General features: G+C 53.1%; 6 protein-coding genes across 8 annotated transcripts; 3 read left to right on the forward strand and 3 right to left on the reverse strand.

The window, feature by feature from the left end:
- The first annotated feature begins 16 nt into the window (after nucleotides 1-16).
- PV07_05480 (uncharacterized protein) lies at nucleotides 17-4098 on the forward strand. The gene is made up of 2 exons (XM_016392382.1): nucleotides 17-342; nucleotides 761-4098. The coding sequence occupies exons 1-2, from the start codon at nucleotides 240-242 to the stop codon at nucleotides 3685-3687; spliced, it is 3030 nt and encodes a 1009-aa protein (XP_016249901.1). The 5' UTR covers nucleotides 17-239; the 3' UTR covers nucleotides 3688-4098.
- PV07_05481 (uncharacterized protein) lies at nucleotides 3549-6121 on the reverse strand. The gene is made up of 2 exons (XM_016392383.1): nucleotides 5669-6121; nucleotides 3549-5582 (listed from the first exon to the last, which is right to left on the reverse strand). Exons 1-2 carry the CDS (start codon nucleotides 5910-5912, stop codon nucleotides 4615-4617), a joined length of 1212 nt encoding a protein of 403 aa, XP_016249902.1. The 5' UTR covers nucleotides 5913-6121; the 3' UTR covers nucleotides 3549-4614.
- A 1295-nt stretch (nucleotides 6122-7416) lies between these two features.
- On the forward strand, nucleotides 7417-9581 carry PV07_05482. 2 transcript variants are annotated; one of them, XM_016392384.1, is made up of 5 exons: nucleotides 7417-7704; nucleotides 7754-7907; nucleotides 7962-8248; nucleotides 8314-8686; nucleotides 8738-9581. In XM_016392384.1, exons 1-5 carry the CDS (start codon nucleotides 7451-7453, stop codon nucleotides 9518-9520), a joined length of 1851 nt encoding a protein of 616 aa, XP_016249903.1. In that variant the 5' UTR covers nucleotides 7417-7450; the 3' UTR covers nucleotides 9521-9581. The 2 variants fall into 2 exon arrangements, with proteins under 2 accessions (XP_016249903.1, XP_016249904.1); XM_016392385.1 differs by having other exon boundaries at nucleotides 7417-7907.
- A 184-nt stretch (nucleotides 9582-9765) lies between these two features.
- PV07_05483 lies at nucleotides 9766-14021 on the forward strand. 2 transcript variants are annotated; one of them, XM_016392387.1, is made up of 4 exons: nucleotides 9766-10091; nucleotides 10149-10196; nucleotides 10249-10420; nucleotides 10467-14021. In XM_016392387.1, the coding sequence occupies exons 1-4, from the start codon at nucleotides 9828-9830 to the stop codon at nucleotides 13589-13591; spliced, it is 3609 nt and encodes a 1202-aa protein (XP_016249906.1). In that variant the 5' UTR covers nucleotides 9766-9827; the 3' UTR covers nucleotides 13592-14021. The 2 variants fall into 2 exon arrangements, with proteins under 2 accessions (XP_016249906.1, XP_016249905.1); XM_016392386.1 differs by having other exon boundaries at nucleotides 9766-10196.
- Nucleotides 14022-14669: 648 nt separating this feature from the next.
- PV07_05484 (uncharacterized protein) lies at nucleotides 14670-15841 on the reverse strand (the record flags this gene model as incomplete). Its single annotated transcript, XM_016392388.1, has 4 exons — nucleotides 14670-14799; nucleotides 14853-15246; nucleotides 15350-15641; nucleotides 15740-15841. 4 exons carry the CDS (start codon nucleotides 15839-15841, stop codon nucleotides 14670-14672), a joined length of 918 nt encoding a protein of 305 aa, XP_016249907.1.
- Nucleotides 15842-16140: 299 nt separating this feature from the next.
- Nucleotides 16141-17252, reverse strand: PV07_05485 (uncharacterized protein; the record flags this gene model as incomplete). The annotated part of the gene is made up of 3 exons (XM_016392389.1): nucleotides 16141-16574; nucleotides 16627-16785; nucleotides 16838-17252. 3 exons carry the CDS (start codon nucleotides 17250-17252, stop codon nucleotides 16141-16143), a joined length of 1008 nt encoding a protein of 335 aa, XP_016249908.1.
- Nucleotides 17253-17271: the final 19 nt, after the last annotated feature.

The raw sequence follows: 17271 nt of genomic DNA on the forward strand, positions 1-17271 counted from the left end.
TTGTTCGATTGTATTCCATCATTGCATGGTATGGCATGTTCTCTCCATTTCTGAACAGCGCTTGTGGAATCGTCCTCTATCAGGTCAATCCCACTTCTCGTATTCTCAAATCCAGGTCATCTAGTGTCTTTATGTTCTGTGCATCCGTTCTGGCTGAACACCCATTGCCGCCATCACCGAACTCGACCTTGGAGGTGACAAGCCGCCAGTCATAGCCATCAGAGCCAAAGCAGAAAGAAATGTTGGCCGAGACGTCAGCCACCATTCAAAATGGCCTAGAAGAAGGGAACACTACCCCCCCTCTTAGGCAGATGAGGAAGGGCACCAAGTCGTGTCAAGAATGTACGTATTCTGGTTCTTCAGACGACTTTTGTCAGTTTTGATCCATGGCTATATTCCACTTGAGTTTCATTTCTCTGCCTGAGCTTCCGCCCCTGTTCCATTTCCTTCGATGATAGAAGGTTGGTCTTCTTCGGGCAAGCATTGCACGACGTCTATGCTCAGAACCTTGTGGAGAATGCGGAAGGCAGAATGGAGGAAAAGACAAGGTGATCCAGCTTGGACTCGGCCTCAAGTCTCTCAACTCTCAACCATTTCAGGCCCTGACTTAGACAAGGTGGTTCTCCTCCGTCCAAATCTTCTATCTCTCTTCTCTTTCAGTCTTTCACTTTCCCCATCCTCTAGGCTGAACATTCGTTTGTCGAATCCTGCACCCCAAGTACGAAGGTGAAAACCAGTCTAACACACATTCATTACCAAGGCCGTCGTCGAAAGATAAAATGCAACTACCCGCCCACCCCGCCTTCGTCTCCCGCACAAGTTACGGACGTGGCAAGTGCTGCAGAGGAGAGAAAATGCATCCAATGCAAGAAACACAACCGTAACTGCCAGATCCAAGGCTACGTCGCCTTAGGCACGTCTCGAGAACCCACAGATGTGGCTACGCCCATGAAACCAAGCAGCCGTCAGCCGAGAATTTACAAGAGGCGCCGCGAGATGCAATCCTCGACAAGTCATCCCAACGATGAGGAATACCCGCGTGTGAAGATCCATGTGGATAGGATGGAGTCCGTAGTAGCACGGCTTGCCCAAGAGCGGCAAAAGGAGCGCGAGCACGACGGAGTGCCAACCAGCGCCTCTGAACAGACACAGAGAAACACGTTCAATTTCCCGGGTAGTTCTGCAGAACTTGTGTCGGCATCGAACCTATTCGATGGACACGACTTTAATCCGGGCCTCGACCTAGATGCAGAACTTGGCTTTAACAATGGAAGTGTATTTGCCAATGCCTTGAACTTCGACCTGGATTTCGGAGGTGGAAACCCGAACAGTCACTTCACCTATGATGAACGAGGCAATGCCTCTACACGGATCCAACCACAGGTTTTGCTGGAACAGGAGATGGGAAATGGAATACGAGCTTCGACCACGATCAATTCTCACCCATTCCTCCCAACTCAGCAGCAACCTCAGGAATCAATAAGCACAAATGGAACGGGAGGCGCCTGTATCACATCCGCGATGACTTCGGAGGAGCATTGCAGGACACTCAGTCCCTTGCTTTCACAGCTGTTCAACAATGAGATGTTTACCCAGAGCACAGCGTGTGTTTCCTCAGTCCTGGCCGAAAGGATTGAATTTATGAACTTCTCCGACACCTCCAACAACTCTGCTGCCACCGATGCCGAAAAATTGCTCTCGACTATCTCCTCCGAACCGTATGTGCTCAAGGTCCTGGATATTTCCGTGAAATGGTGGATTGCATGGAGAGACCAGGCGGCGGCGCTGCAGGAAGTCTCTCCCTTTTTGAGAGATGACGAGCGGCAAACACAAGCCCAAGGAATGCCTAGCATGGAAACAGGAGTTAATGCCTCTTCGTTCTCTTCAACAAGACCGGGTCCAGTGGCAGAATCTCGTCCGACGACCCATTCCGGGGACCCCCCGTCCTTCCGGGAATTCGTGCTCACTAAATTGTCTCGCTCACAAGAGCCCGTGTCACTTGCCACAGGCCTCCTGTGCGTTGCACTGTCCCTCTACCAACTTCGCCCTGGAATAGACGACCGCAAGTTGAACATCTCCACGTCTCCTTCCGAACTCGCCGACCGAATCGTGCTGGCCGTGGATACAATTGTTCTCTGCCCCACGTCCCCGCACAAGCATACGGCTGACCCTGGCATGCTGTTGCTCCTGATGATACGTGCCAAGATGTACGCCGAGAGCAATCAACTGCGCAAGTCCTGGTTGTGCATCCGCAGAGCTTTGGAATACGCCAAGGATACCGGGTTCGCGGAGCCGAAGATGCCAATCGACGTGGCCCAGTATGCACCAGAGCTGTGTGGGCGGGAGCTGACGAAGCTCTTCCACCGGCAACGCTTTCTCGGCTCGATCATGGAGCTGGACCGGCTCATGAGCATGGTCCTGGGCTTCCCGCACGCAGAGGACGTCAAATTTACAGATCATCTGGCGATGGCCGTGTTGAGGGGTCAGACAGCCAGTCAGGGCGGAGGGTCGGTGTCAGTGGATATCAAGATGCGCGCTTTCAGGCGGGTGGTGTCTATCGCCGCAGGCCGGGTGAATGACCGCAACGCAAGTTCTGATTCAGACCGAGTCAAACTCCAGACCACAATGGACATCCAAGCGACATTGAACGAAGTAGCAGCAGCCATGCCTCCGGGCTGGTGGGACGTGGAATCACACCTGGAGACTCCCGATCCGTTTCTGGCGCATGAACATCTGATAGCGCAGATGTGGTTCTGGCAGGTCCAGACCTTCCTCCATCTGCCCTTTATGCTGAAAGTCAACAACCCCAACCTTGGTGCCCACAGCCCAGACTGCGACAATATCCACAACGGCAATGTAGGGGATCCATACGAGGTGAACAAATACCTCTGTCTGCAAGGCTGTCGCGGCATGCTCCGAGCTTTCAACCTGCTCCGCTCCGACCCTTCGCTCGCCGTCTATATCTGCAGCTGCGAGGACTTCCAGGGTCTGTTCAGCGCGTGTATACTCATGGTAGGCCTGCTGATGCGCTTGTCATACTGTTCGCAGTCTCCACCCGAGCTGGAGCCCAATGGCGTGGGAAATGTCGGCGAGGATCTCGCTCTCATCGAGGAGATCAAGGATGTCTTCCGGTATCGCGCGACCCAGCAGGGCGGCGGCATCAGTAGACAGGGGCTGAGAGTGTTGAAGGAACTAGGCTCGTTCTTGTACGAAGACGTCAACTGTGTCCACAGAGCCGATGTCAAGCGCCGGACCGTGGTGCTCCCGTACTTCGGAGCGATTCACCTCGAGCTGAGGCCGCCGAGTCATCTGCACCACGGATTCAATGGCAGGGCCAACGTCCCGCAAAGTAATGGCGTCCCGACTCCGGGATTGGGCGCAGAGCTACACATGGCATCTCAGAGCGCATCCGAGCCAGCTTCCGACGAGGGCATTGGAACGGATTATCCCGATCCGCTTGAGCCAATGTGCTTGCCTTCTTCTACCTGGGACTTGGAAGCCAATATTGCTGCGGACGCCGGTGCCGGTGTTAGTGCCGGCGGCGACTTTGGCACAGACGAGGCGTTCCAATTCTCCATGCCAGAGTCGAGTCTGAACTGGGACCGTTTCCTCTACGGAAGCGAGCTGGCTCAGAATTGGAGCGCCGAGCTGCCCGAGTGGCCCGCCAGCATGGACATGCTACCTTGACGAGGTTGAACAGATGTTGGAGATCCGGACTTCGGAATCCTTGGATCGCTCACGATAATGTCGAGCTGTTCTAGATCTCCCGTCCTGGCTATAATTGTTGGGTCCAGGGAATTGGGTTGGAAAGGACTTGTACAGTATTGCCGATTTGGATCTGAGCAGCGCATAAGAGTGATTTCAACTCGCCACTCAAGTTGACCGCTATGCATTTCTAGTATAATCCAATCCATTTCCATCGGCGGTAGCTTTGGAGACAAAATTGCCCCCTTCTTTCCGGACCAAGTACGTATCAGAGTCGGTCGTGGAGGACTACATGAATCAGTTGCTAGCAGTTTTACTTCTCATTAGCACTGCCCTCCGAAAGGTGATGTGTTGGCCGTCCTTCACTCCCGAGGCGGAGGACATCTCACTCGCTGTTATAATAGCTGGCCAGGCTCCAAGAATCGAAGCAGTTCAGACTGTCCGTGTGTTTTGTGCAAAATTGACATCTAGGCTTCTCCATCACGGGGGAGCAAGTCCAAAAGCTGAGAATCTGAGGATTAGTCTTTCGGCCATTCTCGAACGTTTGGTGAGGACTTGAAAACAAATTTGAATAGCAACTCTGGAGATTGGATGGATTGCTGGCCCACTCATCTTGAGAGTCGCATGTATCGCGCCCGTCCGATGGTTGCTCTTCAGGGCGCAAAAGGCATGAGCTGAGAGCGGCAGGTGCCCTGACCGCCATATTCGATATCGAATGGCGTCACCAACCCAGGAACTGATGGTGGCTCCGGGAATCCCTTTCCCCATCTGGAACGCTTGAGCCAGTGCCAGACTCAAACATTTAATGAATCTGCGGGGGAGGGACAGATAGCCACCCACTCCCTGTCCTCCAAGGAGCGGTAGGTGAGGGAGCAAAGGGAAGTCCCAAAACAAGATGGTGCCCCCTGTTCATCCCGGCCCTTTCCGTGCCATCTCCCGGATGGCATCCGCGTAGAGAAGGTCAGAATCTCTCCTGACGCGCCGATGGTGGGGGTATTCGGACACACTACCTGGGACGAGAGTCGAGATGTTGCTTGGTCCGCGTTCGATTGCGTCAAATGTCGACGACGAGCTCTGTTGCCGCGCCTTCTCAGCGTCCATCTCCACATCGTCGATGTGCCTAGGAGGGCTCTGCTTGAGCACGTCCGCCCACTCGGGTGGCAATGCACTGTCTGTTCCGGACAGGCGGCCCAGCTTCGAGGTAACCGATCTGTGGCCTGGGTCGAGGGGGAGGTCCGCGTTTCCGTTCACGGTAGGCAGGCTATCGGTCCTGTCATTGGAAGTGAGATCGAAAGTAATGGTCAGGCTCACTGTCCTGGGGTTCTTGATGCCTGCCACCTCTACCAGCTTGCTGAGGACCGCGAATTCGAGTTTCAGTTTGACCGAGTAGCAGAATCCTTTGAACGCAATCTCGGGTATGTGCAGGTTCCTGTATTCAATGACCAGTAGAGCGATGTCCAAAAAGATGATGACAATGTTGATGATGAACAGCTGCCACATCACCCGGTGGACACGTTTCTTTTTCTTCTGCTCAGATGTGTTTATGGAGGAGGCGGTGGGCTGAGCTTGGGCCTTGACTATATCCATCGCCTTCCAGAGGTAGAGGCCCGAGATGATGAATTCCTGAATGCAGAAGCCAGTCATCTGGATCTTTTCCACGTACGTGTAGGCGCGAGAGAAGGGCGCCTGAGCGGGTGGCGAGGCATAGTAAGAGCCGAAGACGACCACCGTTGTTGTTGTATGGAAGCAAATCGCGTCAATGATGATCATCCATTTGACGTACTTCAGGATGCGGTCGTTGCCTTTTCCAAGGACAATTCCCAGTCGGGAGTATAACACCACACTCTGGCCTGTGATGGCCGTCCACCAACCATAGTCTGTAAATCCGTCAGCCAGTGCAAGTCGATGAGACAAAACAACCTAGATGGAGAAAATCCCTCACGCCGAACGGCAGTGGACTCACTGTTGATGACTAGGCCAGCGACACTGGCGGTCACTTGGAAGTAGAGCAGGATGAGCCCGACAACGTAAGGAACCAGCCCCGTTGTTGCTACAAGCAGCGACCAGAAATAGAGGCCACGGTAGACGGCAAAGGTTGTGAAAATCAGCAGGATTAGCTCTAATGCATTGTATAAAGACAGCGCCGAGGTGATGGTGACGATTATAGTAGTTGTGTCAAATTTGCCCGTGTAGTAATTGTTGCTCATCACGTCGCAGGGTGTTGGTGTCTTTCGGGGCAAGAGATTCTTGACATGACGGGAGTATTGACGATAGTGATGAGCAATATCTCGTCAAAATGTAGTGATGGAGTCGAGTCGCCGTCGTAAACGCATCGCGCGGCGGTTGACGTCGTGGTCTCGAGTGCGAAGAGACTGAGGAAGTTATGAGTTGGGACGAGGCCTAACATATTGGCAGAACCTGAGCCGGGGCAGAGTTCAAACGGCGGGGCTATTTGAAGTCTGGACGCACCAGAGGGAGCTCAGGGAGCACGACTCCGGGAGCAATGCACGTTGTAGTCAGGGATCCTGGATAGTTCATGGGCTAGTACGGGCAGGATGGCCCCGGATTCGAGGTCTGGAGCCAGATGATGCGCAACAGGCGTAGAAGGATCCGAATCGACGTGATGGGCGTGCATGGGGATCGTGGATGGCATTACGTTATTAACAAGCAGCGATCTTCATTGTGTCTGGGACAGGTCGCTGGTTAACCCAGTTCGGGAAGGAGAGAGCGCAAAGGATTCGGTGGTTAAACAAGGGGTCAGTCGGTGTGATGGTGCGGCTTTGCGGAGAGCTCGAAGCGAGCACCAAAAGTGGAGGTTGGGGCCACAGACGAGAGCCTGTACTCTGTACTCCGTAGAGGGGGCCATTGTCAGACCACGAGGGGAAGATCAGATGGAGGATTAGTTGATGGACGATGTCAGGGTCAGGGAATTTGGAAGAGATGAATTGCGCAGAACGGTACAAGTGGTAGTCGGAGAGAAGCCACCTACTGGACAAGTCACCCGCTCTCTACACCTATGTAGAGTATGTACTCAGCATACGTAGGCACTTGAACGGGATAGGCCTCAAAAGGTCGTTCGGATGAATCTCACCGACTTGCTCGTCAGCGACCGATTCGGTCAGTCCGCCAACGAATAGACAATTGCTGTCCACATATCGGTGCCTATGTGCGGCACTGTATATCGGCCAATCCCGATCCCATGTGATCCAGAGTGTATCTCGAACCAACAGTCTATTCTCTTCCCTGCCATGGCTCTTGACAATATCTCGTCTTCCGCAAAGCCAATCTTGACTCCCGGCAATGATGGCCACGACCACATATCAAGGTAGCGCTGGCGGAAGGAGACTCATTGCCTGTGTAGGACAAGGTTTCGTAGAACGTGTGTCAGAGGGTGAGTTGGCAGCATGGACGCATACGCACATCACCCTTGTGCTTTAGCTTCGGATTTGATCTTTTGGGCCATATCAACTGGTATCCGACCAGCTCCACCGTGACTGGACGCGGTCATGTGTCACGGTTCACGGATTCTGAATGTGGCATGTATCGATACTACTCGAAAAGGAAGAAGAACTGCGAGAAGGACGTGTTTGATTTCTAGGGCGGCTGCTTGTTGCTGCTTGATGATTGGCGGGTCGTTGGTCGGCGGCCTCTGCGCCGAAGCTCCGTCCCCGAGCCATGACTTTTTCCTGCGCAAGTCAACTCAATCCGTTGCGCCGGCATCGAAACTGCGTGGGAACAGAGCCTCATGAAGACGCCAATCCCCCTCCGGACAGCTCGTCGCTCCCTCTACGTTTGCCAAAGCTGTCGCCGTCACCTTCGCGAGCGGAATCTCGTCCCAACCCCCGCGTCTCAGCAAAGATGGATCACCCAAGCCCATGTCCGACGAATCCAAGAGGCGGAAGAAGAATGGCGTGCAAAAGCCCAAGAGATCGAAAAGGGCAACATGAAGTCGATGCTTACCATACTTGAGGAGCGGGGATACATCAACCAGATTGTTGGGTAAGAATCTCGGAGGCAGGATCAAAGACGTCCCGTTGACGGCTCGTAGCACAAGAGAAGATCTGGACAAGCTGCTCACCCATCGTCGAGTCGGGGTATATGCTGGCATAGACCCTACCGCCCCTTCTTTGCACGTTGGTCATATGGTCCCTTTTATGGTCTTGGGTTGGCTCTATATCCATGGTTACAAGGCCAATTTCATTGTAAGTCAAGCCATCCACATTGGCCTTTGGTCAGGAGGTGCTGACTTACATCAGTTGGGGGGATTTACCGCTAGCATTGGCGATCCTACGGGCCGTTTGAAAGGCAGAGAAATCATGTCTCCCTCTCAGAGGAAGGCCAACATGGCAGCCATGCATATTCAACTGAAAAGGCTGGGCGCTTCGATCGAAACATACGCCGTACGGAAGGGATATACGCGGGAATGGGCCTGGCGCAGAGCTCTCGAGAACAATGTCACATGGTGGTCCAAAGTCACAGCAAGAGAATTTCTGTCCATCCTCGGTCGACATATCCGTATAGGTCCAATGCTGGGTCGAGACACGTGAGCATTTCATTCATGGTGAATCTCCCACACATTCCTTGGCCGCTGACAATGGGGTTTCTTAGAGTGAAAAATAGATTGGAGAAAGGGGATGGAATGTCCTTCGCCGAATTCAGCTATCCGTTGGTCCAGGCATGGGACTGGTGGCACCTCTTTCAGTCAGGTTGCCAGCTGCAAATTGGCGGTGCGGATCAGTTTGGAAATATTCTTGCGGGTGCCGAAGCCGTGAAGCAAATTGCCAAAGACTCGCACGAGTATCAGGTTGCCTTGCGGCAGACTCAGCTCCTCGATTCAAAGCGCGGCATTGAGGTCAATTCTGATCCAATGGGATTCACTGTCCCTCTCCTGACCACGGCCTCGGGAGAAAAGTTCGGAAAAAGCGCTGGTAACGCCGTCTGGCTCAATCCAGAAATGACCAGCATCTTCGATCTATACCAGGTATGGCCTTGTAGCTTCCGTGAACCTCGACAAGGCTGACACTAGTCAAAGTTCTTTCTGCGGTCTTCAGACTCAGACGTCGAAAAATACCTCAAGTTGTTGACTTTCTTGCCCTTGTCCGAGATCAGTGAGGTCATGAGAGAACACGAAAAGGACCAGTCAAAACGTGTGGCACAACATAAACTCGCCCAAGAGTTTGTGGAGCTCATCTACGGGCTAGATGCTGCAAAAAAGGCCGAAAGTGAACATCGCCAACTTTTCAAGAAAACCATTAGCCTCGGCGATATGAAGGCGAGTCTTGCGGAGACGCAAACGACTGACACGCATTCCTCTGGGACGCCACTGTTTGCACACCCTTCGTTGAACAAGCATGCCCAGCCCTTGCGACGTGAAGACAACGCCTCCACTCACATCAAACTCCCACGAAGCCTCGTTTCCCAGAAACCTATGAGTAATATTCTCTGGTCGGCAGGCATGGTGACGTCGAAAACAGAGGGCCAGCGACTTATCAATGCTGGAGGAGCGTACGTAGGAGGGGCCGCTGACGCAAGAAATGAAATGGATGATAGCCTCAGCTTTACACCTGTTAAGACGTCCGACTGGAAAGAAGTGCAAAAATGGATCATCGACGACAAACTGCTGATTCTTCGAACGGGAAAGTGGAAGATCAAGATTGTCAACATCGTCCCAGACGACGAATATGCAGAGCTTGGGTTGACATGCCCGGGTTGGGAGGGAGTCCCAGAGAGCAAAGAATCTCCGGATCTGACAGTTAGACCCGAACAAGGAGGCGTGGGTGATGAGGCAACGGTCTTGAAGGCGTCGTGGCGGTAGATGTAACAACAGAACGTCCTGCATCCAGGCAACGTGTATATTCAATAGCACCAAATGATCGACTCCTGAAGCCACTCCAGATAAGGACGAGGCTGACGAGCGAGGGGCCGCGTACTCGTACTAAGGCACTCGCCGGGCTGTTACTTTACGCGTCGGCGTTTGACGCGCTAGCGACTTGGTGTCTCTCCACGCGGTCGCATCACTCCAACATTTTTGGGTTTCTTCGCGCTTCAATCAATCCGTCCAGCAACTAATAGTATCTTTTGTCTCTGCCGAGAGGCCTACAGGTTCTCGTTGCCTCATAACCATGGCACCGAAGACTGTCTCGACACCTTCTTCTACCCCTGCTTTGAAGAAATCCTCTTCTTCGGGTGGACAGAAGACTCTCTTGGGCTTCTTCCAGAAGACGCCCTCGACCGCCTCGCCAGCCCGATTGCCTTCTCGATCAGCAGTTGAGACGCCTGTTCCATCGAAGGCTCGCACCAAATCTGTTGGCACGTCTTCAAGTTCCCTGACTCCTGTTCCTAGCAGTGATGCATTGGAACCGGAAGATGAGGACAATATCCCCAAGGCGAGCCTTCCTCCTTCCAAAGGTCTGCCATCGCCAGTCTCAGCTGACGATGAGCAGACTAATGGCAGGGAGGAGCTGACAGCCTCCGGGACACCTTCACGAAGGGTGAGAGATCCAGGCGTCTGTGACCGCGTCGAACTAACCATTGGGATAACAGGCCAAAACCAAGAAGATCAACTATCTCGAGTCCGATAGCGAAGGCACTGATGGTGACGACGTTTTCAAGCCCACCCCTGGTCGCCGCTCTCGACCTACAAAACGCAGACGTGTGTCCGATAGTGCGGACGAGGACGTCTACGAACAGGAGAATGAGGCGGAGCCGGAAGATGGTACATGCATTGCTCTCCCTAAGATGAGTTTGTGCTAACAAGGCAGAAATGGATGACTTCATTGTTCCCGATGACTCTGAAGATGAAGTACGCCGGCCTGCTAAGCGCAAGCGGGCGTCCAAAAACACTTCCCGAACTGCGTCGTCTCATGCCACTCCTGCAGCGCCTCAAGTCGAGGTCGGTGCCGACCTGGAGGTTCCTGAGGGCACTTCGACTGCTCAGCAGTGGACGTACGATCCCGAAAACCCTCAGCCTTTGCAACCACGACCTACCAACATTCCATCCAAGCAGCCGAGCGGAAAGAAACAGAAAGCCCACATGACCGAGCCAGAAAAACGCCACGCGTGGCTCGAGGATATCAGAGATATGGACCGTAATCCACCTGGCCATCCTGACTACGACCCACGCACCCTGTACATTCCACCTATGGCGTGGACGAAATTCTCTCCGTTCGAGAAGCAGTACTGGGAAATCAAGCAGAAGTTCTGGGACACGATTGTATTTTTCAAGAAAGGCAAATTCTATGAACTCTATGAGAACGATGCGACGATTGGTCATCAATTGTTCGATCTGAAGTTGACCGACCGTGTAAACATGAGAATGGTGGGCGTTCCAGAGTCGAGTTTGGAACTCTGGGCAAATCAATTCGTTGCAAAGGGGTTCAAGATTGCTCGAGTTGACCAGCAAGAGACTGCTCTGGGTAAAGACATGCGTGAGCGGGAGGAAAAGTCCAGTGGATTTGCCGGCAAGAAGAGCAAAGAAGACAAAGTCATCAAAAGAGAACTGGCCTGTGTGCTAACAGCTGGCACATTGGTCGACGGCGCAATGCTCCAGGACGACATGTCGACGTATTGCGTGGCAATCAAGGAATCCGAGGTCGATGACATGCCTGCGTTTGGTGTGGCGTTTGTCGACACCGCCACTGGTCAATTCAATATATCAGAGTTTGTCGACGATGCAGATCTGACCAAGTTTGAGACATTCATTGCTCAGACAAGACCCCAAGAGATTCTGCTCGAAAAGGGTGGTGTGACAACGAAGACGTTGCGCATACTTAAGAACAACACCAGCCCAACGACTATCTGGAACTACTTGAAACCTGGCAAAGAATTCTGGGAAGGTCATATCACTGCCAAAGAGATCGAAGCCGAGAGCTACTTCCCCAATGAGTGGCCTGAACTACTGCAACAGGTGAAAGAAAAGGAGCTCCTCATGTCTGCCCTCGGTGCTTTGATCCAGTATCTGCGATCTTTGAAGATCGAGCGAGAGCTCGTGACAATTGGTAACTTTACATGGTACGATCCCATCCGCAAAGCGACGAGCCTGGTCCTTGATGGTCAGACCTTGATCAATCTGGAAGTCTTTGCCAACTCCTATGACGGTGGAAGCGAGGGCACGCTCTTCCAGCTCCTCAACCGCTGTATTACGCCATTCGGCAAACGCTTATTCAAACAATGGGTGTGTCATCCACTCATGGACACGAAAAAGATCAATGCACGCCTGGACGCCGTTGACTCGCTCAACGCTGATGTCAAAGTCCGGGACCGTTTCACTTCGCAAATGACAAAAATGCCCGATCTTGAGAGGTTGATATCTCGTGTACACGCCGGAACCTGCAAAGTTCAAGACTTCGTCAGAGTCCTTGAAGGGTTCGAGCAGATTGACCACACCATATCCTTGTTGCGCGATGGTACAGGGCAAGCATCACACGGCGAAGGTGTCATCGGCCAACTCATCTCGGCCATGCCGGATCTCCAGCCCCGTCTCAAATATTGGCACGATGCATTTGACCGCGTCAAGGCAAAGGAATCTGGCATCCTGGTGCCCGAGCGCGGGATCGAAGAAGAGTTCGACAAGTCGCAGGACACCATTGATGCCATCAATAGGAAATTTGATGACCTTCTCCGCAAATGGCGTTCAGCGCTCAAGTCTAATGCCATTTGCTACCGCGACAACGGCAAGGAAATAATGCAAATGGAAGTGCCTGCTCGCACCGCTGTGCCCACCGGTTGGGATCAAATGTCGGCCACCTCGAGCGTGAAACGATACTACTTTCCTGAACTACGGACCCTGGTGCGGAATCTGCAAGAAGCACAAGAAACACACTCCCAGATCGTCAAGGATGTATCCCGCAAACTTTACGCCAAGTTCGACGAAAACTACGATATATGGCTCGCGGCGGTCAAGATCATCGCGCAACTGGACTGTTTGATCTCCCTTGCGAAGGCGAGCACGTCTTTGGGACACCCGAGCTGTCGCCCTGAATTCGTCGACCCGTCTGACAATGATGACGGGGGCCGGTCGACGTTGGAACTCGTTGATCTGCGGCATCCGTGCCTTTTGAGCAGAGTCGACGACTTCATTCCCAACGACATCGTGTTGGGAGGCGGCTCCCCAAACCTCACCCTCCTGACAGGTGCGAATGCAGCAGGTAAATCCACCGTCCTTCGAATGACCTGTATCGCGGTAATCATGGCTCAAATCGGCTGCTACCTCCCCTGTGCGTCGGCTCGTCTCACCCCGTTTGACCGAATCATGTCCCGCCTAGGGGCTCAGGACCATATTTTTGCCGCACAATCAACTTTTTTCGTGGAGCTGGCAGAGACAAAGAAAATTCTCAGCGAAGCTACACCACGCAGCCTTGTCATCTTGGATGAGTTGGGAAGAGGTACGTCTTCACACGACGGTGTGGCAGTCGCACAGGCTGTGCTGCATCACCTCGCTACACATGTGGGCTGCTTGGGTTTCTTTGCCACCCATTATCACTCGCTCTCTTCGGAGTTTGCGCATCATCCAGAAATAGCGCCCAAGAGGATGAAGATTCTTGTGGATGACGCTGATCGACGGGTGACTTTCCTCTACAAGTTGGAGGAGGGCACCGCCGAGGGATCTTTCGGTATGCACTGCGCCAGCATGTGTGGAATCTCGAACCAGATCATTGAACGGGCGGAAGAAGCGGCCAAGGAATGGGAGATTTCGAACCTCATGGCGCGAAAGCAGAGGGTCAAGAGCGTTCATGGTGGCAAGACCCATGCAAAGGATGGGAGCGAGAAGGACGAAGAGAAGGAGGTGCCGTTGGGCATCTTGAGCGATCTTGCACGCATCCTGAAGGGAGAAGAGGTGCAAGACCGCGGACTCGACGTGCTGGTCAAGTGCATTGAGGCTTTGTGAGCGCCGGCTTGGGCTTGCGTCTGTGTTGAGCGATGTCTGAGCCCGACTGTCTGTTTTGCGGACTTATGGCTGGTTTCATCCCCGCTGATTTTCCTTGTCCCGGATGCTGGTGTGTGCTAGGGTTCATGGAGTAATGGAATCTTATCTCGATGGACGGAGGTAGGTTTGTTCGGTGCTCAAAGCGAAAAGATAAAAGAAGAAGAAAAGAGAGATCTGACCTGACTTGTTTTGACACCTTTGCTGGTTGCATGGACGCGTCAGCTGTATATTACTACACCGGTCCTCGGTACATAGGACATAGGAGAAGAGCTTTCGAAAGGCTACAGATTCTTTGAGGCGTCGGCGAAAGTTTCCTTTGCTTCCATCTCACCACACCACAGCTTCCTACCCCAGGCAGGAGGTGTGGAGCTGCCAGACTGTTGTTTTCGAGGGGGAGGTTGTGAGCATAACGAGACGATGTAGCGATGAACAACAACATCCGAGAGTCGAAGAGACGTCAGGAAAGCCGGTCGGATTCGAGGGGTGAAATAGAGGACAAGAAGAACGCAGAATATCTGAATGAACTCCCCATCTGGATTGTATGTGAGCTTGTCAAGTCGGCTGGTGGATGTGACCAGCTAGCTAGCTATCTAAGCGTGTTCGTGGAATTGCTATCCTGACCCGATCCACTCCTGGACGACAGGGACCAAGAAACGATCTGTCGCGGTTGAACAGGTCTAGTCGGGCCTGTCTCCAGCGACACAGCACCACATCTCGTCGACGTCGACCTCAGCGCTCAGCAAGCTCTCAGCGAGCTTCTTCGCAAGGATTGCACCTAACAACCATGCAGATCCTGCGCAGGTGAATTCCGCACCGTCATGTCCTTGCCTGTTTCCGTTTCCTGACTTCTTCCAACTGCCTTCGTAGCGCGGAGAGCTCAAGATTGCGTGCTCAATCTCTCTCCCTGACCACCGTGTATTACCATCATCAAACGCAACTCAGAACACGACACTGGACGTTGTCATGTTTTTGTAGTACAGATTGCGCCAGTCCCCGAAAAGCCCAGGATTCTGATTGATTGTAGAGGAGACAAGTCAATTCAATAATCGCCGGCCGCGTCGGCCATAGCCTTAGTAGCCTCAGCCGCAATAACTTGAGCAACTGTGTTCACAGTATCATGAACACCTCCGTCAGCAGCAGTAGTCACGCGTTTGGTAGCATTGGCGGTTCTGATGGGATAGAGTCAGCGCGCGAGGAGGACCATCTGCAAGGAGAAACAAACCCAGCGGCGAGAAGGGCGCCATCCGCCTCTCCCGAAACAAGATCATCCTCCTCTTTCTTCACGTTAGCGACCTCTAGAACTACAGCTTCTCCCTCACCGGGGCCAGCTGGAGCCGGGGCTTTGTCGGTCGCGGGAGCGGCGGTTTTGCGTGCAGCAGGTGCTTTCTTTCCCTTGACAGGAGTGGTTTTAGTTTCACCTTCATTTTCACCGTTGTTTTCGCCTTCGGTACCCTTCTTCTTGGCGGGAGTTCGGCGCTTCTTTGGCGGCTTCTTCTCATCGTCACCTTCGGCGGCAGCGGCTTCACCGTTGGCTGCGGCTTCAGCTTCCTTTTCAGCTTTGCTCTTGCGACTACGCTTCTTGGGTGTCGTAGGCGTCTTGGGTGTCGCTGGTGCTTCTGAGAGGCAAGACCTTTAGTATGCAAACCCCTAAGAAAGCGACGGAAAGGGGCGGCAAACGCGGGTCGGGCAGTGTACGTTGAAAATTTGGCTCGGACTGACCTTCTGATTGATTCACATCGCTGTCTGCAGTAGGGGCTGCCGGATCATTGCCCAATCCATCACCAGAGTCCTGGCTACCATCCTTGCTAGCAGCTTCAGCCTTGGAAGCTCCCTTGCCTGACTTTGGCGTAGTGCTGTTTGTGTCTTTGGGCTTGCGAGGTGTTTTGGCCTTTGGAGTAGTGGCTGGTTCATCAGTAGGATTGAAGAGCTTTCTTTTGACTCCGCACCAGGCCGTTCTGGCGGAAGCCTCAGTTTTGAAGCCAAGTCTGTTGCAAAGCGCAGCATAGTCGATCTGAACAGGACTCAGTCAGTTGGAAGAAATGCAAGACCAGGGCGGGGAAGGCAACTTGGCTGATGCTTGTCACAGTTGGGAATTTAGGCAGAACTTACCTGGATGTCACCGCCCTTGACACACTGCAGCGCAGCAACGATGATTTCTCCGTCACGAGCAGTCAAACTGCCTTGGAGTTTGGCGGTGGCGGCGTCAGACATGGTGGATAGAGGCTGATGACAGCGTGTTCAGGGAACGGTGGCAGGTTTACTTGTAGAAAGGAAAGGTGTTCGGAGCAGTTGCGAAAGTAAGTGCGGTTCGTGTGGAGATAGAGAAAGATGGTGATGAAGGCAGTGAGATTTATGAGAAACATCGAGCAGTGATTGCTGGACTTGGCGAGAGGAGTGCTTTGCCAGTGAATCAATCCTAGTCCAAATTTTGCCGCATGTTTGTTTTCATGGCTGAGGAGTGAAGTGTAAGTGAAGTGAGGGTAATACGTCAAGGATGACCATGACTTCGATCATCGCCGCCATTTGGATACAGCATCGCTTTCGACTCCGGTAAGTCGTTCGTACACTTTGCTCCAAATCCCCGGAGTCACATCTCTCGCTGCTCTGCCGCCCGCCGATTCAGGCCGTACATAGAATTGAGTCGGGTTCGGTCTCAGCAAGCCACCACGTTCCACCATCGGTCCAATCCATTCAAAGCTAACAGGCCGAAAGAGACTTTTAATCGGTCTTGTGTTGGCGATCCTCAACGTAACGACGTCAGTGATGGTGAATGATCGCATAAATCTCAGGTCGAGTGTGGCATCTCCAGGGAGGCTTTTCGCATACGCCATTGCCACTTTGGGGGATGTTTGAGCCGACGCCGGAAGTCGAAGAAAGACCTCCGTCACCATTGGCCTCAATGCCCAGTTTACGAAAATGAACGGCATCAAGCCCGCGAGCCATACTGCGGAAATCAAGATCAGCAAGCTGACACTGCGCGACGAGGGAACACTCACTGCCGGCCACGGTCCACAATGAACTCCCATTGATCCAGTGCGCTGGAGCCACTATGACGGTGACAAAGGTGAGGGCGGCAATCGTGGTGAAACGGAGGAAGGTGAGCATATATATCCTTCCGTTGCCGGCACTGTATATGCGTAATCTCTTCTTATACACTGCACCCAGTCAGTGTATATTCTCCCACCGCACGTTGAACGAGAGACGCACCCTTTGGTTCAGGCCGAGGAGGTAGTCTTCTTGTCAATTGCTCAATATGGAGCCGTTCTTTGGGGGACAGTGTCAAATTTGGAGCGATCTCAGCCTTCGGGATGACCTTGAAAGGGACCTCAACCTTGCGGCCTGTGTCGAGAGACTTTTCCTGCTCTTCCTGAGGTACAAGCTCCTTGGTCTCTGGCGCACTCGGGGCTGGAGGTATCGACGGTCGAGCGAGATTCGTTTTCTGGGCCCGCAGCTGGCTGTGGGCAACTTGAATGGGAACATTGTCGCTTTTCGAACGCTGGGAACTTTTTAGCCTTTGGTGCAATGTGCTGAATTGAGTCCTTCTGGAGGCAGCATACTGCCTAGAGCAAGATTGAAAGGCATGGCGGATTTCGGCCACCAGGGCTGGTGGCAGGCTTCTCATCTGTCTCGGTAGCGACAAG

The sequence above is a fragment of the Cladophialophora immunda genome, assembly GCF_000835495.1.
Source record: "Cladophialophora immunda strain CBS 83496 unplaced genomic scaffold supercont1.3, whole genome shotgun sequence".
In the NCBI taxonomy this organism is placed as follows: Eukaryota; Fungi; Ascomycota; class Eurotiomycetes; order Chaetothyriales; family Herpotrichiellaceae; genus Cladophialophora; species Cladophialophora immunda.